This window comes from Bos mutus, chromosome 19, assembly GCF_027580195.1.
Source record: "Bos mutus isolate GX-2022 chromosome 19, NWIPB_WYAK_1.1, whole genome shotgun sequence".
In the NCBI taxonomy this organism is placed as follows: Eukaryota; Metazoa; Chordata; class Mammalia; order Artiodactyla; family Bovidae; genus Bos; species Bos mutus.
In genome coordinates this window covers 42,084,004-42,108,933 of record NC_091635.1, presented here as the reverse complement: position 1 = coordinate 42,108,933, position 24,930 = coordinate 42,084,004, and the positions used below count along the sequence as shown (strand labels likewise).

General features: G+C 52.3%; 3 protein-coding genes across 3 annotated transcripts; all 3 read right to left on the bottom strand.

Moving 5' to 3' along the window:
- Positions 1 to 150: 150 nt before the first annotated feature.
- On the bottom strand, positions 151 to 5,830 carry UNC119 (unc-119 lipid binding chaperone). The gene is made up of 5 exons (XM_070390372.1): positions 5,535 to 5,830; positions 1,969 to 2,082; positions 1,364 to 1,466; positions 1,071 to 1,243; positions 151 to 824 (listed from the first exon to the last, which is right to left on the bottom strand). The coding sequence occupies exons 1-5, from the start codon at positions 5,752 to 5,754 to the stop codon at positions 712 to 714; spliced, it is 723 nt and encodes a 240-aa protein (XP_070246473.1). The 5' UTR covers positions 5,755 to 5,830; the 3' UTR covers positions 151 to 711.
- Positions 5,831 to 6,829: 999 nt separating this feature from the next.
- On the bottom strand, positions 6,830 to 18,686 carry PIGS (phosphatidylinositol glycan anchor biosynthesis class S). The gene is made up of 12 exons (XM_005888185.3): positions 18,530 to 18,686; positions 18,112 to 18,251; positions 17,918 to 18,029; positions 15,437 to 15,526; positions 14,960 to 15,051; positions 13,386 to 13,593; positions 12,716 to 12,858; positions 11,561 to 11,675; positions 10,279 to 10,424; positions 9,407 to 9,507; positions 8,566 to 8,776; positions 6,830 to 7,922 (listed from the first exon to the last, which is right to left on the bottom strand). Exons 1-12 carry the CDS (start codon positions 18,561 to 18,563, stop codon positions 7,647 to 7,649), a joined length of 1,668 nt encoding a protein of 555 aa, XP_005888247.2. The 5' UTR covers positions 18,564 to 18,686; the 3' UTR covers positions 6,830 to 7,646.
- Positions 18,687 to 20,933: 2,247 nt separating this feature from the next.
- Positions 20,934 to 24,512, bottom strand: ALDOC (aldolase, fructose-bisphosphate C). The gene is made up of 9 exons (XM_005888186.3): positions 24,376 to 24,512; positions 23,237 to 23,358; positions 22,936 to 23,147; positions 22,765 to 22,819; positions 22,510 to 22,670; positions 22,305 to 22,388; positions 21,896 to 22,070; positions 21,564 to 21,763; positions 20,934 to 21,434 (listed from the first exon to the last, which is right to left on the bottom strand). The coding sequence occupies exons 2-9, from the start codon at positions 23,346 to 23,348 to the stop codon at positions 21,339 to 21,341; spliced, it is 1,095 nt and encodes a 364-aa protein (XP_005888248.1). The 5' UTR covers positions 23,349 to 23,358; positions 24,376 to 24,512; the 3' UTR covers positions 20,934 to 21,338.
- Positions 24,513 to 24,930: the final 418 nt, after the last annotated feature.

The following is a 24,930-nucleotide window of genomic DNA, read 5'->3' as shown; positions in this document are numbered from 1 at the left end:
CATCCTTATAAAAGAAAAAACCCTTTCCAGCTGCAATGCATACTAAATACCAACTCTAGATACCAGGAGTGGTATCCAGGTGCAGAGGATCAGGAGACAGGAGTACCCCCGCCAGCCACCACCACACACATATGCCGGCCCACAACCAGAGAACAGAAAAGGAGAGTTTATTGAAAACTATATACAGTTGGTCCAGCCCCTACCACAGGCTATAATCTGGGCAGGTCCTTCCCACACCTCAGGTAGGATCTCAGCCCCTGATGGTAGAGACCGGGGCTAGGGTCAGGGCCCAGACTCCCTTGGGAAGCTTGACTGCCAGACCCCGCATGGAACTTCATCTGTGAATTTACAACTCTAAATGGCCTGTCGGTGGTGGGCAGGGGAAAAGCCTGGATAGGGGATCTCTATTCTGCAACTTGGGCCCAAGAGGCTAGGGCCAACTAGGTTGTCCGGAAGTCCTGGCTACTCCTCCAACTGGAGGTCTTCCTGGAATGTGCAGGTGGACAGCCCCGCTACAACCCCACCCCACATGCCAGGCCCCATGGGCTGCACAGGCTTGGACTGGGGGACCTCAGGCTCCCTCCCTCCCAACACTGGCTCAGGGCTTCGGCAACACTCCTCCAACAGAAGACCCGGGGTTGAGAGGTGAGTGTTGGGGTGGTCATGGCTGTGGGCCCAGGACCCTCCCGAGGTAGGGGGTGGCTTGGGGAGTCAGGGCGTCCCGCTGTAGGAATAGTCAGCTTTGTTGTGCATCACCAGCCGGTCATCCACGAAGTAGAAGCTGTCGGACTGTGTCTCATACGGGTGACGGATCATCTCGTTGACTGCAAGAGAGGCCCAGCCAGTTGGGACAAAGGTCAGGAGCCTGAGCCAGGTCACGGCAGGGGCTTCAGGACTCGGGGACGGGGACAAGCTGAACAAAGAGTTCCCCCAGCCTCTTTGGGTCTCAGTTTCCCTATAGGTGGCTTAGGAATGGTGGCTAGACACAAGAGAGCTGTAAGGGGAAGAGAGGGGCCCAGACCCACGTTCCCTCCAACCTGGTCCCTCTGAGTCCACACCCCCCAACGCACTCAGCTCCTCGGAGAGAGCAGGGAAGTCGTAGATGTGCTCGCAGGTGTTCTTGCTGCTGGGGATGCAGAAGCCAAAGTGGAAGTCGAAGCTTTTGAGCAGCTGGTTGCGGAAGTAGTGCCTCTCAATCATGCGGAAGTTGTTGACAGGCTTGTCTCCCACTGTGAACTCCACCCTGAGCAGAGAAGGGGGCGGGGCTGAGCTGGGCCCCAGGAGGGGCTCAGCAAGAACTCAGGAAGGGCTCCTTTCCACCCCTACCCCTACCCCTACCCCTCTCCCCGGCCCAGTGACTCACGTGGCTCCCACCTGCCTCAGGCGGAGGAAGGCAGGCGTGAACTGGTAGCGGACAAAGCGCCCAGCATTGGGGTCCAGGTCCCGCGGGTTGATGGGCAGCCGCTCTGTAATGTACCCCAGCTGGGGCTCAGTGGGCTTCAGGTGGGGCCCATGCCCACCCGGAGTTTCACCCCAGGGACCTCATCTGTCTGAATTTCTTTCAAAACTCCACAGGAGATCCTGATGCATATTGAGGGTTCAGACCATTGGCCAGATGGGTCCAATTGCTTCTAAATTGGTCAGCAGGTCACCAGTTTCAACTAAGAGTCCCAGAGCCCCAAGAGATAAAAAGACCTGGGGCCTCTGGGACTGCAGTTCCCAAGGGGGCCTACAGGGGGCAGGCTGGCAGGGACTGAAGAGGCAGGATTGTCCTCTCAAGACGTCCAACCCCAGGGACCCAGGGGAAGGTGAAGCAGCAGCCCAGCCCCAGGCAGAGGGCCCTGCTGCTTGGTGACTCCTGGGGAGACCTGGGTGCCAATTCCAGCTCTGTTCTGACTCCTCAGTGGCCTCCGGAGTCCCTGGGTAGCCCACTTCCTCTGTGGATGATGGCGTACCCAGTGCACTCACCTGAAGCTGGGGGCTTCTTGATTTCAAAGAGGACAGTGCCTGAGTCCATGTCCCGAATCTTGAACCTGACGAAGTCAATCTTGTAGATATTCTCCTCAGGGGAGCACAGGTAGTCTAAGGGAGACGGGCGGCTGAGCGAGGAAGGGACCTAGCTACCCCGGACTAGCTACCACTTTCTCTGATCCCTAGGGTGACTGCTTTGCAGACAGAGAGAACTGAGCCTCTAACCTGAGGGAGCCCCCACAGAGTGTGGGGGAGACATAGCTCTGCTCTTGGGATCTAACGGCGGACAAAAGGTTCTCTCCTAGTAGTTTCTGGATCAGGGAGGGGTAGGATGGAGGACAAGACCACCTCCCCCACACTTTCCCTCCCACCCCGGGGGTGGAGGGCCCTTCATTCCAGCCTCTGCTATGTCAGGAATGGCTCGGTGACTTTTAACCAAACAAGTCTAGAATTGGGTGGGAAGCCCTGCCCCCCACCACCCCGAGAGGGAAGATAGAGTCCTGCTTTTAGGAACCTCACTCTAAGGGGGTGACACAGTTTCCAGAGAGGATACCCCTGCCCCTCCTCTGCCCCACAGCTGCCCCCGGTGCCACATCTAACTGTGTCAAGCAAGGACTTTATCTGACCTAGGTAGCGCTGGGGCAAACAACCCCTTCCTTGTTCTACCTCACCCCCCAGGCCCCTCCTCTCCCCATAAGAGGCTTATACAAACCCAGCTCCCTTAAGCAGCTTACTCAAAGCTCTGCTGACTCAAGCCCAGAGCCTGGAATATTTGGGGGGGAGGGGGGTGTGGAGACGGAAAGGGAGCTACCTTTGCTCTCATCCCCCACTGATCTTCAAACAAGAGGAAGTCTTAGCAGAGGAGGTCTACAGAGGGAACCCCCGCTTAAAGGTCATCCATCCACCCTTGACTCTGAGCCACCCCAGAGAAAAGAGGCAAGGCCAGTAAGAGGGTGTGGCAGGTGTAGCAGGGCTGTGACTGGGGTAAGGGGGATCCTTGAGCCCAGAAGAGGAACCAGGAACAGTGGTGGGCCCGGCTTGAGGAAGCTCAGAAATAGCAGGGCCTGATCAACCCTCACCACTCTTGCAGCAGCAACTGCAAGCACTCAGGGAGGAGGCCCCAGCAGCAAATAGGAAGAAACAGAGAGGTGCAGTGGGGGCTCTGGTGCCCGCACAGCATCACATCCTCCCCGCAGAGGCCCGGAAATCACCCGCTAGGCCCCTAGGCCACCACTGATTCCTCTGGGGCAGGAAGAGGAAGTGAATGTAAAGTCATTCTCTCTTCCCAAGCCTTGGGCAGCCCCTCCAGGAAGCCCTCCTGGTGGCCACCTGGCACTTAGGGTCCAGCAGGGCTTATGGTGGGGCTGGAGCCCTGGCCTGCCCATCACAGCCCACAGTGGGGACAGGAGGAATGGAAGTAGGCAGGTCCTACCTCACCCTGGACACAACTTATTTTCACAGAAAGTAAACACTAATCCAAAGACGTAGGAGGAAAGTGCAGGGCAGAGGAGAGGAAGAGGCAGAACTCGGAACAGCATCCTAGTCGCCCAGCTCCCGGCTCCCCATAGAATTCACCTCCTTCCCCCATTCCCTAACTTCTGGAGCCTCTCCTCTCATTGGAGAACAATTTGCAGTGTGACCTCTGTCTCTTCTACTGCAAACTCAACCTATCAATCCCTTAGTCCTTAGAGGAAGTGAGGAATGGCAGATGCCCATGGTTCAGGACACCACCTCCACTCCCTCCCCCAGACGGAGAAGGATGATGCCTGGGACTCAGGGTCAGGCCGGATAAGGGGCAGAGTGGCTGAGAGCTCAGAACACAACTGCTCCCTTCGCCTCAGCCACAAATAGCTTCCTAAGCTGGATTCAGGGCTGGGTAATCCAGGAAGAACAAACTCAGACCTGTGCGATTAGGGTCAGAGGAGACAGGCAGGGGTGCCAGTGGGGAGCGTCCTGGAGCCCTGTTCTCAGCTTCCACAAAGGAGAGGGATCCAGTGAAGACTCTTCCTCTAATCGCCCACAGATGCTGAATCTGTAAGGGCTATGAATTTCCTCCAAATTCAGACACACAGTTGTATATGGGCTAGAAGACCCTCTGGCTGCAAAATCACCTCAAAAGTTACCTAGGACTGGGACAAGTTAGACATCCTATAAGGAAGTTCTGCTCCAGAGCTAACCTGAATCCTAAACGCTGCTGTTGCCAATTATAGCCCAACTGGCACCACCATCAGACTGGTCCAGGTGCCCTCCCTTTACTACTGCCTGCTTGGGTAAGGCAGTTCAGTGCTCCAGGGGTCCAGCCAAGAATGGCTGCTGCCTGGCTAAGAGAGGAGGGAGATGCTGGTCCCCTGGGGACCCAGATGCACAGGCCTAGACCTGCCATCACAGTCCCCTCCACAGCTGTTTGGAAGCCCTGGACTCTTCTGCTCCTGCACCGCTAGAGCTCAGGCCCAGTCCAGCAGCTGCTCCCTACCCTCACAGGGGGACTCCAAAAGTTGCCCTCACAGAGGGAGCCAGGGCAGGCCTCATTGGTTAGTAACCAATGAGGCCAAGATAGAAGGCCACTGCCTCTCCAAGCGCCTTCTGTTCTTTCAGGCTCAGCCACGGCCTCTGCCATGAGACTTCCCTCCCTTGTTCCCTGCCTACGGTGACCCCCTCCCCTCCCCTGAATGCCCAGTTGTCTGCCTCCAAGCAGCAGCCATGAGCAGTCCTGTGGGGCCCTCAGTATTGACAAAAGAGCCCTATTTACAGAGCATGCACGGCCTACCAGGCACAGTGCAAAATCAGAGGATTTATTTTCACAACAGCTCTCTAAAGGTAGGGGTCATTATTCCCATTTTACAGATGAATATGCTCAGAGAGGTGAAGTTATTAGCCCAAGGTCACACAGCCAATAGGACGGCCAAGTTGGAACTTCAGTTTGGCAATCCAGCTCAGAAACTCAACCACAGTGGTGGTTTGGCCTCCCAGAAGAGGACAGGCCCTAGTTTAGGCTAAAGGGGGTATTAACCCACTTCCTTGAGAAGCCCAGAGTCAAACCACTGAAGCTTCCTCTTCAGGTCCTTTCCTGGGGAGAGCGATGGCCCCAGACTTCCTGGGGGTGTCCAGTGTGAAGGAGACCTAAGGGTTTTGATACCACACCTAGCCTCTAGGGTGGAGGAGACCGGGGACTGACTGCATTCAGCCCCCTCCTCGTTATTGCAGAGAAGATCTTCAAAGGACTCTGAAGACTTTGTGGGGAGGGGGTCACAGTTGCAGCTGCTGCCCCACCTTCACCATTGGAAAGGGGGATGGACTCCTCAAAAAGGAAGGAAAGGGGTGGAAACGAATCTCTAAAGGGGCAAGGGGGGCGCAGAGAGAGATCGAGGGAAGGGGGGACATGGAAATCTCAGGCTTGGAGGCAGAAAGGTAGAGGACACAAGCGAGGGGGACCCGGGTGGGGGAGGGGAGGCGGGGGGGAGGGCGGGAAAGGGGGCGGGGGCCTGGGCTCCGCGCGCCCCAAGGGCCCCCTCTCGTGCTCTCTCACTCCCGCCCGCGGGCGGCGCTGCCTCGCGGGTGCTCACCGCCCGTGATCCGCTGCAGCCCCAACACGTCCTCCGGCCCGATCGGCTGCTTCCTCTGCAGCGGCCCCGGCCTGGGCCCCGGGCCTGCCTCCGGCTCCGACTCGGACCCGGATTCGGATTCCGCCTGCAGCTCCGGCTTGGGTTCCACGTTCGGGCCTGAGGCCCCTGGAGCGTGCTCCGCTCCCGTCCCGGCCCCGCCGCCGCCCTTCTTCACCTTCATGGCCTCGCGGGGCCACGGCTAGCCTGCTGCCGCCGCGGCTGCCTGCGCCGGCTGGAGCCGAGAGAAGGGGGAGCGTCCGCAGCCCCGCCCCCGGCCGGACCGGGGCCCCAGGTACCGCCCCGCCCCCGGGGTGGGCCCGGCGCTGGCCCCGCCCACCGCCCGCCCACCTGGGCTACTGACCCGGGGCAGGGAGGGGGCCTGCCCAGGGACGTCGTTCATTTTTCCAGTAGGGGTTTTCAGGGGTCCTGGCTACCTACTCCTTCTTATTCGCTGGCTTCCAGCCACTCTGCCCTTCCCTCTGACCCGCACGTGAGTTCCCGTCTCAGAGCCTGGGATGCTCTTCCCCCAGATGGCCTCCTCTCATTCTTCCGGTCTCAGTTCAAATGTCATCTGCTCAGAGGCCCTCTCAGACACCTGGTCACTATCTGATCAGCCTGTTTTTATCTAATGCATCATCTGAAATTCGTTTCATTTGCTCATTGACCGGTCCTCCTACAAGACCAGTTCGGTGAAACTGGAGATCTTGTCTTTGTTCTCTATAATACCTAGCATTTAGTACAGTGCCCACTGCAGCTTGCACTCAACACAGTTGACCCTTGAACAACATGGGTTTGAAGTGAGTGGGTCCACCTATCTGGATTTTTTTTCAATAGAAAATACTACAATACTACACAATGGGAGGTTGGCTGAACACGTGGGTATGGAACTGCAGATAAACAGGGCCAAATATAAATTATCGCCTGATTTTTGAATGCACAGAGGGTAGGCATCTCACCCACTACGTTGTTCAAGGGCCAACTATATATTCTTTAGAATTTATGAATCAGTTAGTATCTGAGAGCTTACACTGCTACTTCTCTCCCAGACCCCCTGCTAGACAACCCAGGAAATTAGGAGGGACAATAGCCTACAATGTCTAGCCACCACAGGGCCCTCCAGGACAGGAAGGCGGGAAGGGCACCTGGCCAGGTGGAAGTAAAATGGACCAGTGAGCCCAGGAAGACAGACAGGAGGAAACCATGACTTACACACGAATGAAGAATGAAAGGTATGATCACACTTTGTATCATTCCAGTTCATATTCAACCAGTGTTTATTGAGAGCCTAGAATATGCCAGACACTTTCACAAGCTCATCACATTTAATCCTCACAACCACCCTGTAAGGGAGGTGTCATTAGTGCTATTTTAACAAAAGAAAAACTGAAGCTCAGAGAGGATTAAGTAGCTTATTCAAAGCTCCCCTGATATTAAGTCCAGAAGCAAGGGTTGAATTCAGACATGTTGGATCCCAAGTCCAGAACTCTCCCCACTGTACCACACTGCCTCTATAAAGGGATGAGGAAGGGAACCTCTGCCACACACAGCATCAGGCTGCACCCACCAAGTGTAGCCACCCAGGAGGAAGGGAGAAGGCCCCAGAGATGACAGGGGCCTGGCCCCTTCTAGAAGAGCAGTGCTAGGGCTCTCTCTGAGGGATCAAAGAGAAGCAGGAGGGGGGCCCTAGAACCCAGTCCAGGGCTTTTCCCTAGTGCTCCCCCTCAGCGCAAGAGGACTGTGAGGAACAGGGCAGAAAGACAAGCTGCCCCTGCTGCAGCAGGAGATAGTAAAGGGCCTTCAAGTTCAAGCCAGGTAAGGAGACCCAGATTGGGTCTTTTGAGGTTTGGGGGTTGGAGTGGGGGGAGGAGATGAAGAGTGGGAGGGACCTGAGCCACAAGAACAGGGAGGACAGGAAAGAGGAAACCCTCTTGGAGTGTTATACTTTGACTGCTGGAGTGGCAACAGAGCAGACTGGAGACAAATCATTTGTGGCAGGCCCCGTTATGTGCCTCTCAATCTAACACCTCCCCTCCTGGCTGGAAAGGAAGGCTTTCTACTGTGATGCCACCCCACTCAGTCTGTCTTCTCAGGCTTTTTCCAGGACTTGCGAGTCTCCAGGAAGATTTTGAACAGGGACAAGAGGATGGGCACAGCCATGGGCAGGAAGAGCGGGATGTAGATGGCAAACTTCTGGTCATCAGGGAAATAGAGGAGGTGGAGGAGTGAGGGATCAAAAAAGGCACGCTCCGAGGATGTCACAGCTTCCTGGCTGGCAGCGAAGGCAGAGGCCAGGTGCCCAGAGGACAACTCCTCCGCCGCCTTCTGGACTGCAGCTACAGCCCTGTACACCTAGGAATGGGCAGGGCGTTACGGAAAAGTCTGAGGCATCAGTTGGTAGGGAGGGATGGGAGAGGGCCCCACTGTGTCGTCTATCTACCAGGCAGGTTGCTTGAAGTTCACCCAGGATATATGGCAGCCAGTATAAAAGGGCCGGAGAAGGCAATGGCACCCCACTCCAGTACTCTTGCCTGGAAAATCCCATAGATGGAGGAGCCTGGTAGGCTGCAGTCCATGGGGTCGCTAAGAGTCGGACACGACTGAGCGACTTCACTTTCACTTTTCACTTTCATGCATTGGAGAAGGAAATGGCAACCCACTCCAGTGTTCTTGCCTGGAGAATCCCAGGGACAGGGGAGCCTGGTGGCTGCTGTCTATGGGGTCACACAGAGTCAGACATGACTGAAGTGACTTAGCATAGCATAGTATAGCATAAAAGGGCCAGGAGTTATCTTCTTAGTGCCCATTTAACACTTCACACCCACACTGCACTCCTCCTGGGGAGCTGGCACTGCCCTCTAGAGGAAGCCTGGGCACTGAGGATGGCATGCCCACACCCTCTCTGAATCTCAAATGGCTCTCTGCCTTCACCACTCCCTGGCTGTTGCTGGCCACTCCAGTCCTAAGCCACAGAATGCATCCCCTGCCTGCTTACCTCAGATGCCACATCGTCCTTGATGACAATATTGCTGATCTTGCCCAGAAGCTGGGCCAGGGAGGTGAGAGTGGTGGTGGCTGTGGCCAGGTTCTCCACGGACCGGGCCCAGAGCAAACGGTCTAACTCCCAGGTCATTATCCCTTCACTCTTAGGCCCAAAAAACAGGCATTTTGGAGGCAGCTGGGGCTGAGCAATCCCAAAGAGCAGCCTGTAGGAACAGCGCAGAAGATCAAAGGAGCAGAGACCACAAGGTGGGAGAAGATGGTCGAGATTCCTAGAGTAACTATCAAGATTTTCCATCTCACCCAGAACCACAGGGGTTGTAGGAAGCACCTCAGGGTCTTAGGGGGTGAGACGCAACCCTAAGCAGTTCCGAGCCCCAAGCTCCGCTTTAACCAATGATTTCACTTTTTGTTCTTGTTGTTGAAGTTTAGTTGCTAAGTCGTGTCCGACTCTTGTGACCCCATGGACTGTAGCCCGTCAGGCTCCTCTGTCCATGGGATTTCCCAAGCAAGAATACTGGAGTGGGTTGCCATTTCCTCCTCTAGGGGATCTTCCCGATCCAGGGATTGAACTCACGTCTCCTGTATTGGCAGGCGGATTCTTTACCACTGAGCCACCACGGATTCATAAGGCTATTTTTCCTAAAACAGTTTTTGTCAGCAACTAGTCTTTCTTAGGAGAAGGATGAAGGGATTCTTGGAAACCTTTCTCGGTTTCCTTGGGGCTCCAGGTACAGCCAAGGTATCCCTGCCAGGTAAGAGTTCACTCCAGGCAGCCCAAGAGGCAAGAGTCAGACTCAGCAGCCACGCCCCCAAGCGGATCCCCAGGGCCTCACCGCAACTGAGCCAGGAACACCTCCATAACCCGCATCATGTCCACCTCGACTCTCACCGGCAGCTGCGAGCCGTTGTAGGCTTTCGGGTCCACGTTGTATACCTGCAGGGGGCAACGAGGTGGCCTCAACATCACGCCAGGACCGTGCACAGCTCTGCCCTAGACCCTCTGGGGGCCATGAGAGAAAAGGAAGACATACTCTGTGCTCTTTAAAAGTGACAAACCAAATATGCCTGGGATACCTGCTACTACGAGTTTTATATACATGATCTCTACTATTATCAGTCATTTCTGACTCTGTGCAACCCTATGGACTACAGCCAGGCTCCTCTGTCCATGGGATTTTCCAGGCAGGAATACTGGAGTGAGTTGCCATTTCCTTCTCCAGAGGATCTTCCCGACCCAGGGATCAAACCCACGTCTCTCATATCTCCTGCACTGGCAGGCGGCTTCTTTACCACTAGCAGCACGTGGGAAGCCCTATATCTCCATTACCCCCTCACAAATCTTATTAAAGAAACATTTGTTAAAAAAAGAAAATGAAATATTTGTATTCCAGAGTTCCTACCCATGGAAACTCCCAATCTTACAGAGGAGACAGAGTTCCCAATCTTGTAAGACTCCCACAGATAGGGCCTAGATCTCAGTTACACACAGAATAGTCCTAAGTCAGTGCAAACTGCCAAGTGCAAAAGGGGCTGATTATAGCAACAGTGATGGAAACAAGAAGCAGTGGGACCGGCTGAGGAGGTGCCTCACCTCCCCGACCCACTCAGGCCGGGCCACGGAGGAACAGCAGACGAAACAGTCTCAGAGAATATCAGTCTGTCCCTGAACCTTGGGCTCTGGGCTCTGCACGGTATGACCATTTACCATAATGCCACCCCAGCGGGGACTGTGGAAGGCGTTGGTGGCCACTGGAGCCCCGTCCTTGTCCTGAATGTACAGGGGGGAGTGGGCAAGCTCCGGAACGTAGAGGAGAAAGTTGAGTACGGGGTAAAGGGAGGCGGCGCTGGATCCTGGGGCACAAGAAGAAGGGGAGTCAGCACAGCAGGTTGCATCCAGATCTTAGTTCTAGGTCAGCCGCTGACTGCTGGGCACTCTGTACCTCAGTTTCCCCAGCTGATAAACACTAAGATATCCTCCGGGCCTGGGTGTCTGTGGTAAAGAACCTCAACATTTTCCCAACATGTGCCACTCCCCTGAAAGTACATTCCTGCCCCTGAATCGCCCCTCCTCCAACAGACCCCCACACCATACCCTGCCAGTGCCGAATGTCTAAGACAGCTTTCTGGCCCATTACCATATTGCACCCATATTATTATAACCTGTTCTTAGGCACAAGGATAAATCTGACCTCAGGTCAGTCCCTGCTTCATATCCTTCTGCAGCCAGCCACTCTTACCAGGTTAAAGTTCAGACATCTTAAAGTGCTAATCTAGTGCCTGCCTGCCTGCCTGGCCAGCCTCAACTCGGTCACTGTCTCAAAATTCATCCACAGTAAACTTTCCTGAGCTTCCAGAATGTCTATGCACTCTTAACTCTTTTGCCTCTAAGCTCATAGTGGCCTAGCCTAAAATCTCTCTCTCTGTAGACAGTCATGCCGTTAAGCAGTCCCTCAGACTTTGAAGGGAAGGAGGAAGGGAGGAAGGATTCACCAAGGCCTCTCGTGTTGCCCCTCCCACAGCCCTTGAAACATGCTGGCCTAACCCTGAAATTCCACAGCTAGTGATTTACTCCCCTTGGTTTGCCTCTATTACAGTTCTCGGTCAAACCTCCTCTTCCTAGGATCCAGCCCCAAAATGAAAAACTGGAATCCCAGCTTCAAGGTTCCTCAATCAGCAGAACTATTGACTCAAATTCCGCCTTCATGTACTGCTACTATTGTCTTTTCTTACAAGAAAGTGTGGCTGTATCTTCCGATCCATGTGTTTATAAAAAGTGCTGGGAATGCTTAATAAGTGCTTTTGGCTATGACCGTGTGGAAGTGGAGACTATCATGGGAAAGGAGCCTAAAAGCCCAGCACCTCCTCAACACTCTCGGACCAACCCAAACTGGGAGCCGTCACTACACACAACCCACTTCCCACCCCAGGCTGAGCCTACCAGGTCCTTCCCTGGCCTGCCAGAGAGACCCTCAACCTCAGGAGCTCACCCAGCCGGGACTCCACAGGGTTGATGACATGGGGGAGGCTGTGTGCGGCCAAGTAGTAGCTGGAGGAAGCTGAGTCAAAGCGGGGGTTTACCCCCAACACTGCATAGTAAAGAATCTGCAGAACAAAGAGGAAAAGCATGTTATTTTGTCTGTTGATCGATAGTCCAGTGTGTCCTCAAAAAGATAACAATTAGGCAGGGAAAATATGAGAGACAAAAATCAAGGCTTATGTATACCTATGTTTGATTCATGTTGCTGTTTGGCAGAAACCAACACAATTCTGTAAACCAACTGTCCTTCAATTTAAAAAAAAAAATTAAGGCTGAGAGAAAACAGGACTAGGGAAAAAAAATAACAAAGCTAAGGATAAAGTTAACACACTAAACCCATGCTTTGAACACATTATTTTACCAGGCTCTCCAAAAGCCTAAACAAAAAAAGAGCATAATTCAGTGTCCACAGATCAAATCAAGTCAGCTATTCAGAAGTAATTACTCCCACTACCAAGACCTGATAAAAGTGTCTCCCACGTTTTCCCTAAAAAGGACACTGTGTGATTCAGAAAACTACATTTTTCCCGTCTTTATTGTTACTATGTTAACGTCTTTCAGGAAGTTTTTTTTTGAACTGTTTTATACTGAAGTATAGTCAATCAACAATGTTGAGATAGTTTCACGTGGACAGCAAGCAAAGGGACTCAGCCATACATATACATGTATCCATCCTCTCCCAAACTCCCCTCCCATCTAGGCTGCCACATAACACTGAGCAGAGTGTGCTATACACTAGGTCCCTGTTGGGTTATCCATTTTAAAAACAGCAGTGTGTACACGTCAATCCCAAACTGGCTGTGTGTTTTTAAACAAATTTGTAGGATAGTAAAACTGTTGAATACAGTTCCAGAAGGAGCCATTAAGGAAGTTAGTTTTTTAACAAGCACTGACAAAATTCCCCAAGCTGGACACCAAGGAGGGAAAGCAGACCCCAGAACCATATACATACACAGGAATTTCCTAACCAACCAGCAAGCTCAAAGAGCCGGAAGAACAGACTACACTTGTAAAGGCTACATATCTATGGTAGGAAAGGATGGTGCAGGATGGCAAAGGGTGGTGTACCCAGGAAAAGGGCTCTTCAGCTTGTTCCTAGTCTCACCTGCGAGTCCACAGAGAAGTTGCCTGCTGCACTGAGGGCACTCAGGAAGGGCTGCACATAGCGCTGGACAGCCCCCTCGATGTCCCAGTGGACGTCATGGGACTTGGGGTCAGGGTTGAGTAAACTGAAGGTGATTTCATAGCCTATAGAAACAGGAGTCAGGGAAGCCAGGGCTTCCTATGGATCAAAGGCAAGCCTGTATCCCTGGCGAAGCTGCACTTGTTTCTCTCTGGAAGGGGCCTGATTGCCATCATGAAACCAAAGGGAGGATAAAACTGGGGTGAGGAACACTGAGTACTTTAAGAAAAAGATGAGAGACTTCTCTGGTGGTCCAGTGGCTAAGACTCTATGCTCCCAATGCAGGGGGCCTGGGTTCAATCCTTGGTCAAGGAACTAGATCCCCCAGGCTGCAACTAAGATTTCGCACAGCCAAATAAATAAACAAAAAATTTTTTTAAAGAAAAATGAAACTAAAACCTATGGTTGATTCATGTTGATGTATGACAGAAACCAACACAATATTGTAAATCAATTATCTTTCAATTAAAAATAAATACTTTTATGAAATCATAGGAGTGAAGCATCTGCATGTAGATTCCCCTCCCACTCCAGTATCTCTGCATAATTCATTTCCTTCTTCCTTCCCCTGGCAAAAGCCAGGTCATCCTACCCAAGCTGGACTTGAGAGGCCGCCTTTTATCAGAGCTCCACTTGTCCTCAGGAAGGTGGTCAGCCAGGGCTGCAGCAAGAACGTCCTCAGTCAAAGACATGGCCTGGACTACCTGGATGATGCGGCGGCCGATGATGTTAAAGGCCTCCCGGTGCGTTATCCCCCGCACAACTGCCATCCGCTTGGGCCCAATGTAGCTCATCATGTCCTATGAGGGGCAAGCAAGGGACAGGAGGCCCACACAGGTCAGGGAAGAAAGCAGAGGAGCACTCTGGCTCCTGTCTTTGAGAATCTGGTCTTTTGCCACCGACCAGCAGGTCTGCACCTCTCTCTGAATTCACAGTGAACTAATTATCTCAGCATTTCTGAGCTATGGGGATATGTGAGTGTTTTCATTCATTTCAGTTCTCTTCTCCTTCCCAGTCGACACAGGTCCAGGCAACAGTTCTATCTCTGTGGGCTAGAAACTAAGAGATGGCACACTGAGCAAGAAGAAACAAACCACTGGCAAGTTTGATACCAGCAGACAGCACATGGCAAAGAGGCAAGTACAAGAATTTTCATGGCAGCATTATTCGTAATAGGATAAAACTGGAGACAATCCAAATGCCTGTTAGCGACAGAATGGATAAACTGTGATATGTTTATACAATGAAACATAAGGCAGAATTTTAAATGAATGCATTCGATTCAACTAGACATCATGAAGAACTCAAACATAAAGGTCGAGCAAAGTGAAAACTGGAGAAGAACATGCACTCTATTATGCCATTTACATAAAGTTCAAAAACAGGTAAAATTAAACATAGTGCTTATAGAGATATAACATGTGGTAAAACTTGAAAAAAAGTAAGAGAATGATACACACTAACTGTGGTCGCTTTGGGCTGAAAGGGAAGGGGTATAACCATGGAGATACACAGGGCTGTACTGTAGTTTGCAAACTGGGGGTGGGAAATGCATGTTCAGTAAAATTTTCTTTCATCTTTTTGTAATAATTAACATTTCATTATAAATTAAAAAATAAAGGACTTCCCTGATGGTCCAGTGGCTAAAACTCTACGCTCCCAATGCAGAGGGCCTGGGTTCGATCCTAGTCAGGGGACTAGATCCCACAGGCCTCAACTAAGTTCACATGCCACACACAACTAAAGACCCCGTATGCTACCACAAAGGTCAAAGATCTCACGTGCCTCGACTAAGACCCGGCACAAATACATAATATTTTAATAAATACATTAAATAAAATGTACCTGGTACAGCTCCCACTGAGCCTTTTGCTCAGTAAGTGAAAAGATCAATGTGTGGCTCATATTACCATCATAGCCCATTCCAAGTGGCTTCTTTAATCCTACTGACTTTTTTCCCCCCACTTTAAATTGGAACTTGTAACCATCTCCAAGCCTTGGATTTAGAAAGACCCAGAGTCAATAAAAACAATCCCTATTTTTAAAAAAATACTTGCGGACTTTTCTGCAGCAAATGGAAGGAATGGGCAATCCCACAACCAGGAGACTTAGGTGAGGACGAGCTGTAGGGAGACGGCCGGGCCGCAGCCTGTCTGCTCACCCTACCTGAGGGAGGAGCGAGCAGCGTTCAGAGATCACATACACTGTCAGGGAGCCCTCTGCTTGCTCCGATGGCTCAGCTAACATGGCTTCTGCCTCTGGGGACGAGAGCAGGGGGTTTACCAGGAGCAGAAAACACCATTCCCTCTCCCTCTGGCTCCCCCAGGACGCCTAGTCCATCACTCCACCTCCCACTCACACCCAGCTGACACGTGACCAGGTTTGGACCTCAGTGGCCCACGCTAGGATACAAGGTCTCTCACACCCAGCTTTCCCAGAGAGGTTCCCTGGTGGCCTAGTGGTCAGGATTCTGGGCTTTCCCATTGCCATGGCCCGGGTTCAATCCCTGGTCAGGGAAGTGAGATAGCCACAAGCTGCATAATGCAGCCAAAAAAAAAAAAAGACAAAGTATGGAAACTACACACTTAGAGATCAGAAGGTAAAAGAGGGCTTCCTGTTAAAAATGATCACCCCTTCCAGTACCTTGTATATTGCCCAGTGACAAGGCCGCCTCCTCATGATCCAAAGCCCTCCGATAGGCCTTCTGGAAACGGCATTTGATTTTCAGTTTATCTGAGAGAAAACAAAGAGGCATAACGAGAAGAGCCCACCTTTCCAGCCCTAACACTGTCCAGCATCCTGGAGAGCAAGATGATGATATGCAGAGAAAGACCAAGAAGCTTCAGCCAGTTCTAATGATTTATGCAGACTGTGTGTGCATGCTCGGTGGTGTCTGACTCTTTCTGACCCCATGGACTGTAGCCCACCAGGCCCCTCTGTCCATGGGATTTTCTAGGCAAGAATACTGGAGTGGGTTGCCATGCCCTCCTCCAGAGGATCTTCCTGATGTAGGGATCAAAATCACGTCTCTTGCATTTCCTGCACTGGCAGGCAGGTTCTTTACCACTAGCGCCACCTAAAAAACCACGGATGATATAAATACATGGCACTCCACCTCGTCCACCTGCCAGCTCTTGCCTCTCCCTGTGAACCTTCAACCTGAAGTATCCTCCCCACAGGGAAATCTACTACAATATTCATTACAATAAAAAAGGTATAAGGAGGAAAACCATATGATTATTTCAATAAATGCCTCAAAAGAATTAAACTCAGTACACATTCTTGATAAAAAGAAGATGCTGGAATGGAGAGTCAGACATAGAGAACGGACACGTCAGGACTTCCCTGGTGGTCCAGTGGCTGAGATTCCACACTCCCAATACAGGGGGCCTGGGTTGATCCCTGGTCAGGGAGCTAAGATCCTGCATGTCAGTCACACAGGGCAACCAAAAGAAAAAAATATTTTTAGTTAAAAAAAAAACCTGAACCTAATTTTAAACAAACCACTAGATCTATCAGTTTATAGGAAATAACGATAATGAATACGTTAAAAAAAATCTGCCAAATCCAGAATGTGAGATGTCCTAACAAACAAAGGACCTGGTTTCTCCAACAAATCAATGAAAAGAAATATACTGGAATGGGGTAGGAAGAGCTGATATATAATAAAAGAAAAAAAGAGAAACTTAACAAAATGGAGGTCATAATGTTAGGATTAAATGAGGCAACACATGTAAATAAAGTGTTTCACCTAGTTTCTGGCATATAATGAACAACTAATATTAGTTATGCTAGTGTTATCCCTTCCTCACCTCCTCATTTAACCTGAATTTCTACACTTCCTTTAAAAATCTGTCTTAAAAATTACAACGCTCAGGACTTCCTTAGTGACGCAGTGGATAAGAGTCCACCTGCCAAAGCAAGGGACACAGGTTCGATCCCTGGTCCAGGAAGATTCCACATGTCACTGAACAACTGAGCCTGTGTGCCACAACTAATGAGTCTGTGCTCCGCAACAAGAGAAACCACCTCAGTGAGAAGCCTGCGCACTGCAATGAAGACCCAGCACAGCCAAAAATAATAAATAATGCGGAGGTTGTTTAAAAAACAATAAATGCTGTCTCTAAAAAAAAAAAAAATTACAGCCCTCAAAACCTTCTCTACCTTTTTTTCCTCCCAATTATAGTCTCTTTCTTAAGTTCAGTCCCTGTTTCTTATATACTTATATACTTCTACATTGATTTCTATCTCTGTCTCTCTCCCCTTCCTATGGATTTCTTGAAACCATTATCAATTTCTTATTCATCTCTAAATTCCTGATACCTAGGGAAAGTGCTTCCCTGGTGGTTCAGATGGTATAGAATTAGCCTGCAATGCGGGAGACCTTGGTTTGATCTCTTGGTTGGAAGATTCCCTGGAGGAGGGCATGGCAATCCACTCCAGTATTCTTGCCTGGAGAATCCCCATGGACAGGGGAGCCTGGCAGGCTACAGTCCATGGGGTGGCAAAGAGCCCAGACACGACTGAGTGACTAAGCACACAAGAAAAGTCCCTCACACTCAGTAAAGTGTTAATGTTAAAATGAATAAGGCCTGTATACAAGTTCAAACTGATTCCAAATCCTGTGCTCATTCCACTACATCCCACATCCTCCTCTGTCCCCTGAGCATCACCTGCTGCTGATCAGGTAGCACAATTGTTTTATGAAAAAAACTGCCATGTTAATGGTGAATACTGAATTTAAAGCTTTTTTTTTTTTTTTTCTTCTCAGCAAACACAGTGTTCATTTAGAGAGGGCTTTTAAAATAAGTTTTTAACCACTTTTTCAGGGTACCCATGCTCCTCCTGGGCTTCCCAGGTGGCACAGTGGTAAAGAATCTGCCTGCCAATGCAGAAGATGCAAGGGACGCGGGTTCAATCCCTGGGTCGGGAAGATCCCCTGGAGGAGGAAATGGCAACCCACTCCAGTATTCTTGCCTGGGAAATCCCATAGACAGAGGAGCTTGGCGGGCTTCAGTCCATAGGGTCGCAAAGGGTCAGACACACATACATGCTCCTCCTAGCCAACTTATCTGTGGACTGAGCTCAGACCAGAAAGACAGCCCTGATCCCCCAGGAACTCACACTTCAGAGGGATCTCTCTCTCATGCACAACGGTGAAAGGCAGCTTTTCCTGGTCATCCAATGGCACTGACTCCTGGGTAAACACTACAGTGACCGGCACCATTAGCCGCAGCTGCGGGAAGAAGCATCAGAGCCATCAGCTGAGTCTCCATCTTCCCGGGCTGTCCCTTGGTCCTCCTCCCCTGAGGTCTTACCTTCAGGGAATTCAGCCCACTGATCTGGGAGTAAGGCAACGGGGCCCGGTAGGTCTCCGTGGTCTTCCACCAGAGCGGCAACCCTAGCACGATGACCACCGTGGCGAAGAAGAGGGCGGCGCGCTTGCCTCGGACCACCTCTGCGGGGCACGGAGGGATCCACTGAGGCGCCAGCAGTGGGCTCGGGTGCCTGCCGCACCCGGGAGGCGGAGGAGCCCCGGCAACCGGTCCTCAGAGCCTCCCGGCCCGCCTTCCGAGGGATTCCCGGGCTAAGGGCCGGGGCCCGAGTCTGAAAGAATCCTGTCTGAGACGAACCCCGACCCCCAGTCCGCGAGACCTCTTGCACACCACAGTCCCCACCCCTGCATTCCACCCTCGCACTCCGCGAGCCGCAGCCCCGACCCGAACCCCACCGAACCTAGGTCCGTAGCTGCAGCCCCGGTGGCCGCCATGCTTGCGTCCGGTCGCTCCTGCCGCTGAGGGGCGGGGCCGCGCAAGCCTCCCCCAATCGGAAACCCGCACGGAGGGGGCGCGCCCACCGCCGCGGTCACGACCAATCGGTAGCGGCACTCCGGCGGGAGGAAGCCTGCGAGGGGTAGGTGGTGATGAGATTCAGTTGTGTCCGATTCTTGCGACCCCATGGACTGTAGCCCGCCAGGCTTCTCTGTCCATAGGCTTCTCCAGGCAAGAATACTGGAGTGGGTTGCCATTTCCTTCTCCAGCGAGGGGTAGGAGGGGTCTGCAAAGAGCCTCTTCTGGAATTGGAAAGGTGGCTGCCCCGGCGTCAACGGGTGGTTGAGAAACTGTGCGGGTTTCGGTTTTGCTGGAAGACACCCTCCGATTCCATGTGGAACCTACTCCTAGCCCCAGGGATTAAGAGCGCAAACTGCAGTCGTTAAATGCTAGCTGGGCGACCACGGGAAGCTCTAAGTCTCAATTTTCTCATCTGAAAAATGGAGATACTGACTAAAATGAGGTCATTCATAAAGAGCAGACAGAAAGTCACCTATCACGGTCATTGTTTATCATCCTTATTATAGAGCTCCTCTTCCTGAGGAGCAAGCTAGTAGTACCTGTTTTAGCATATTTAGCTCATTTAATACTTTTACTATTCATTTGGATTCGTTCCTAACTTGTTAAAGTCTGAATACTTGACTAAAATTCTTACAAATTCAAGAGCACAGACTCTGGATCTTTCTTGTTCAAATTCGGTTCAAATCCCAGCTTCCCCACTTCATCTGAGCGATCTTGAGAAGCCATCTTGTTTCCTCATATTAAAATAGGGATAGCAGGGAATTCCCTGGTGGTCCAGTGGTTAAGACTTTGCAGGGGCATGGATTTGATCCCTGGTTAGGAAACTAAGATCCTGTATGCATGTAGCTCAGCCAAAAGGAATAGAATTGTTTTTTAAAATAAATAGGAATTGCAATAGTATCTACTTTATATAGAATTGTTGTAGTACGTGAGTTAATAACTGTAAAGGCCTGGCAGGAAACTGCTATATAAGTGTTGCTGCTGCTGCTACTGCTGCTAAGTCGCTTCATTCGTGTCTGACTCTGTGCAACCCCATAGACGGCAGCCCACCAGGCTCCCCAGTCCCTGGGATTCTCTAGGCAAGAACACTGGAGTGGGTTGCCATTTCCTTCTCCAATGCATGAAAGTGGAAAGTGAAAGTGAAGTTGCTCAGTCGTGTCCGACTCTTAGCGACCCCATGGATTGCAGCCTAACAGGCTCCTCCGTTCACGGGATTTTCTAGGCAAAAGTACTGGAGTAGGGTGCCACTGCCTTCTCCGGATATAAGTGTTAGCTATTTTTTATTTATATAAGATCAGGCCACACTGAGCCTACATTCCCATATTGCAATAATTAGTTGGGAGAAGCATTGGCTGTGCACGTTACATAGAGCATGGCCTCCGCAGTTTACACAGAACACACCCGGCAGATTCTCTAGTCTTTTCATCTGCTCAGATAGACCCAGAGTCTCAACCTATTCCCAACGCCCAGGCCAAGAGGTCAAAGTTCAGCATGAGACCTCACCAGGTCACTCTTGCCCAGACCCTTAAACTGGCTCCCTCTGTGCCCCTATCTATCTCAGACAGGAATGAGCAACAGCCCTTGGCAACCTCTTAGATAACCGTGCTGGGTCTGGCAGTGCTTAGGTTGGGGATTTTCCTGTTGGGCAAGAACACAGGTGCTGCTCCTGTTGTGGCTCCCCCTGGTGGAATGTGTCAACACAGCTGAGAGGTGAGAAACTCCCATTGCCTCTTTGTCCAGTTTGGGGCCATGCACAAAAGCTGCCGTCAGAAGTTGCTTGGGTCTAGCCTCACTCTGGGCTTCCCTATCGGCTCAGATGGTGAAGAATCCACCCACAGTGTGGGAGACCTGGGTTCGATCCCTGGATTAGGAAGATCCCCTGGAGGAGGCATGGCAAACCTACTCCAGTATTCTTGCCTGGAGAATCCCCATGGACAACAGAGGAGCCTGGCAGGGTACATTCCATGGGGGTTGCCAAGAGTTGGACACGACTGAGTGACTAAGCACAGCACAGCCTCACTCCATCCTTCTGCAGCTGCAGTCAAGTGCCTCTGAGGTGGCAGTTCCTGATAGACTCACAGCGCTCCATACCTCCTCGCTCCAGCCTCAGACATCAACAAGAGCCTGAGCTGAGAATGGTGACTGGATGTGCCCCTCCCCCTAAACTTAATGCCCAGTAAAACAAAATCCACCCTTTCCACCTCCACAGTCCAAGATGGCTCAGAGACACTACAGAGATCAGAAACTGGGAGGTGAAATTAGATATGTAAAAAATGCAGACAAAGTAGCATGTTTTGCTACCATTTATTTGCTATGTGGTATGCACACAAAGCATGAGTCAGCTCTGCTGCCCTACCCTCTGACCCCAGGAGAGAGGGCAGGCAAGGAGAGCCCAAGGAGAAGCAACCCCATCATGGGAAAATTGTGGGGGGTGGCAGAGGCTGGGGGGAGACCCAGGCATCCTGCTCTGACTTCTAGCAAGTTCTCCTGCCCTCAGTCACGAGGGCTCCCTATCCTCCCATCCAATGGTCCCAGGTGCAGCAATCTGAGAGGGGAGGGGAGGAGAACAAAGGAAGACGACGCAGTGCTGGATGGAGGCATCTCTGCTCTGCATGGCTACTTGGCCCTGGCCATAACTACAGGCAAAACTGGGTGCAGGTGATTGGGCCAAGGGCTGTGGTGTAGAGGGGTACTCAGTAGGCGTGGTTGGCAATGTAGAGGGACTGCACTGCCGCTCCACCATCTTCTCCGCTGCCTTCATACTTGCCCTGAGCTGCAAGCCCATTCACCTGCAAAAGGAGGGGAGTAAGTAAGCCAACCCAGTCCACAGGTTCCTGACCCTGTCCAGGCTAGAGCCTCTGGGCTGCCGCCTGCCTAGCTACACCCCACCTCCCCACCCACCACCTTTAGCTCCCAACCTCGGCCCGCTTGATGAACTCCTCAGTGGCGGCCCCAGCATTGTCCTGTTGCCCTCGCCAGGCATTGAGTGCAGAGGCCTGCAGGGCACGCCCATAGGAGAAGGTGAGGGCCCACGGCCGGGGAAGGGGGCATCGGTTGATAGCATTGAGGTTGAGAGATGCCTCTTCTTCACTCTGACCCCCAGAGAGGAAAGTCACTCCTAGGACAGAGAAGAGGAGACAAACCGATTGATCGCTCCTTATTTTTCCAGGGCAAGGAACTTCTGGAGGCCACAAGAAGAACCTGAGAATGGGTCTTAGGGATAGGAACAGCTTTGGAATCAGGGTGGTACCTGGGACAGCCGGGGGCACAGTGCGACGCAGGGCAGTGACAGTTGCCATGGCGATCTCCTCTGGGCTATACTTAATGGCGCAGGCATGGCCAGGGGTCACCATGTTGGGCTTGAGCAGGGTGCCCTCCAGGTACACGTGATGGTCACTCAGGGCCTTGTACACAGCAGCCAGGACCTGGGGATCAGAGGAGGTTGACTACGGTTCTGGGCCCCTGCCATTATGTTCCCTGCCTAGGGGTAAGTGGGTATAACTGTGAGAGTGGATACAGGTCAGACTCACAGGTACATTCTGGGGTCAGGTAAAAATGTGCTTAAGGAAAGTGCCTGCATCTGAGCCAGGGATTGTGGAGCACAGGCTCCCTGTCAGGTTCTCCCTGTGGTGTATGTCTGTGCCCAGGTGCGGACTCACCTTCTCTGTAACGTACTGGCAACGTTTGAGGTCATGGTCTCCATCAGGCAGAATCTCAGGTTCCACAATAGGCACAATCCCATTCTGCAGGTAAGAGCAGAGTAGCTTAGGAGGGGCAGGAGGTAGGATGGAAGAAAGCTATGTAACCCTCTCGCCACCAGGCACAGAACACCCATCTGACCACCTCACACACACATAGGCCCACCTGCTGGCAGATGCTGGCATAGCGGGCCAGCACATTGGCATTCTCCAGAATGGCAAGTGCTGAGGGTGTGCGCTCACTGATTTTCAGCACGCAGCGCCACTTGGCAAAGTCAGCGCCATCCTTCTTGTACTGGGCACAGCGCTCCGAGAGCCCATCCAGCCCTGTAGGCAGAGTGCCAACCTCATTATTCTGTTCTTCTTTGCCGGCAGCAGCCACCCAACAACTCTGTGGTCCTGAAGACCACCCCTCCTGTACCTTGAGTGGTGGTTTCTCCATCAGTTCCGGCTAGAGGCACTACACCCTTGTCAACCTGAAAGGGAAACACAGGCACAGAACTGAACCCAGGCAGGACCCTGTTTGCCACCTGCACATGCACACACACACCTATTTCCATGTTCAGCCCCCATCTAGGGCCAGTGGCTGCACCTTGATGCCCACGACAATCCCCTTATCCTGGATGGTGCGGACGAAGGGGACACCATTATCGTCTTTCTGGTAGAGTGTCTCATGGAAGAAGATGACACCGCCGATGCACTTCTTCACACGGTCATCGGCACTAAACAGAACCTGGCGATACAACCGGCGGTTCTCCTCGGTGTTCTCCACCCCGATTTGGCTCAGTCGCTTGGCCATGCTGCCTGGGGAGGGGCAAACAAAGTAGGGTGGCAAGGTCATCCCCAAGCTCCTTGGCCACCTCTTCCCCACCTGACCGCAGGGCCCCACCTACCTACAGACTCATCTGCGGCCAGAATGCCTTTGCCTGGGGCCACAATCCGCAGGGCAATGTCGGACAACTCCTTTTTCTGCTCAGCAGAAAGGGCTGGGTACGAGTGGGGCATGGTGACAGTTCTGTGGAATGGAGACAGGTATAAATGCTGGACCCCACCACCCTACCTCCTCTGCTTCCTCTCCTGTCCATGTGGGCCAGTGGCCTCTTCCTTCCACCCCAACAAGCAACGGTTGGGAACAGAGCAGCAGTCCTTGGCGCAAGTCCTGGACATCAACATGGCACCAGTCTCTTGGGCAGCTAACAGGCTCGGGGCACCAGTTCCCACATCCCCTTTTGTCCCTGACGGGCACCCTTCCCAGCCCCAGGGTGGGGGTGGGGAGGTGAACAGCCCCAAAGTTACAAGTCTTCTTATGAAACTACTGCCTCAATAAAGACGCCAGTCTTTCTTTCACTGAATTTGGCCCCTTCTTCAGGTAGGCAAAAGCCCTGGCCATTCCAATTTCCTTTTTCTCATCCTCACTCAGCAGGGCCCTGAGGGAAGGTGCACTTACTTCCGAGGCTTCAGAATGAGGCAAAAGTACCCATCATCCCTCTTCCCTCAGCTTCTGGAGGAAAAGGGTGGGGGTAGGGAGTAGCAGTGGTGAAAAAAACAAAATAAAAAACAACGGCCACAGGCTTCCATAACCTCTTCTCCATTCCTTAACGGGAATGGGAGCAGAGGCTCAGGATTGAAAGGGAGGAAGAGACACAGGATAAGGAGGGAGGAGACCTATGGGGAGATGATGGTGAAACAGGCTAACTAGCCAGGGAGAAGGACCTAGCTCAGGGGGACCGTGAAGGCAGGAGAACTGGAGAGGGAACTCAGCCTAGGAGAGGAAGCAGGCTGAGGTTAAAATGGTTTGGGTGGAAGAGGCTAACACCAAGGATAAGTCCAGCCGGCAGAGGAAGATTTGGAATCGAAAAAGCTGCATCAGAGCTAAAAGGAAGGGGTGCTGTGGGAGAAGCTGAGCCGTGGAGTGGACAGAAAGGAGAGAGTCGAGAAGGCACATCCAGGGCCCCGCAGGAGTAGGGCAAGGATAGCAGAGGGAAGAGTCAGGGAGAGGAATTGGAGATGCTGAGCAACTCCCGGGGCTCACCTGTCCGCAGCAAGGTAGCTGCGCAGCCACAGGAACAGCTCGCGTTCAGATCCGCGACAGCTGCGGTTCCAGCCCCGGCTTCTGTAAATGAGGCTGCGGCTGCCGCAGAGCTACGTGACTCCCCCCGGAGGGCGGGGCCTCCCCCCTCCCCGCCCTGGCCACGCCCCCTCCCAGGACTGGAGTGCGCGGTGAGGCCACGCCCACGGAGGCGCGGCGATGAGGTGGAGTGACTGACTGCCGGGATCTCGGAGGTGGTTGTAGACTGTCCTCCTCCCACCTCGCGGAGCCCAGACACCAGCGGAAAGGCCACCTTGGCAGGAAATGGCCTTGTTCTGATTCCTGCCACGGTGGCCTTATGCAGAGGACTGTGCTGGCTGTTGGGGATGAATCCTGGTCTGATGAAGGAGAGTCACCGTAAACAATTACCATAGATAGGGTAGGTGGAACACAGGCAGCAACAGTGTGCGAGTCCAGGGCAGAGGGTTCTTTGTCCTGACCCCCTTATTCACCAGGGCTACCCCAGAGGGGGATAGAGAAGGTAAGAGAATGAAGCCT

What these genes read in the sequence shown, in the direction of transcription:
- PIGS (XM_005888185.3), bottom strand. Translation starts at nt 18,563, where the DNA reads ATGGCGGCCACCGGGGCTGCAGCTACGGACCTAG. An exon ending in GGCTGCAGCTACGGACCTAG is followed by an intron (nt 18,252 to 18,529) that starts GTTCGGTGGGGT and finishes CGTGCCCCGCAG; the next exon opens with AGGTGGTCCGAGGCAAGCGC. An exon ending in GAGAGAGATCCCTCTGAAGT is followed by an intron (nt 15,527 to 17,917) that starts GTGAGTTCCTGG and finishes GTTTTCTCTCAG; the next exon opens with ATAAACTGAAAATCAAATGC.
- UNC119 (XM_070390372.1), bottom strand. Translation starts at nt 5,754, where the DNA reads ATGAAGGTGAAGAAGGGCGGCGGCGGGGCCGGGACGGGAGCGGAGCAC. An exon ending in CAAGAAGCCCCCAGCTTCAG is followed by an intron (nt 1,467 to 1,968) that starts GTGAGTGCACTG and finishes GGTACATTACAG; the next exon opens with AGCGGCTGCCCATCAACCCG. An exon ending in TGCTCTCTCCGAGGAGCTGA is followed by an intron (nt 825 to 1,070) that starts GTGCGTTGGGGG and finishes CCTCTCTTGCAG; the next exon opens with TCAACGAGATGATCCGTCAC.
- ALDOC (XM_005888186.3), bottom strand. Translation starts at nt 23,348, where the DNA reads ATGCCCCACTCGTACCCAGCCCTTTCTGCTGAGCAGAAAAAGGAGTTG. An exon ending in GGCCGCAGATGAGTCTGTAG is followed by an intron (nt 23,148 to 23,236) that starts GTAGGTGGGGCC and finishes GCCCCTCCCCAG; the next exon opens with GCAGCATGGCCAAGCGACTG. An exon ending in ATGCCAGCATCTGCCAGCAG is followed by an intron (nt 22,389 to 22,509) that starts GTGGGCCTATGT and finishes TCTTACCTGCAG; the next exon opens with AATGGGATTGTGCCTATTGT.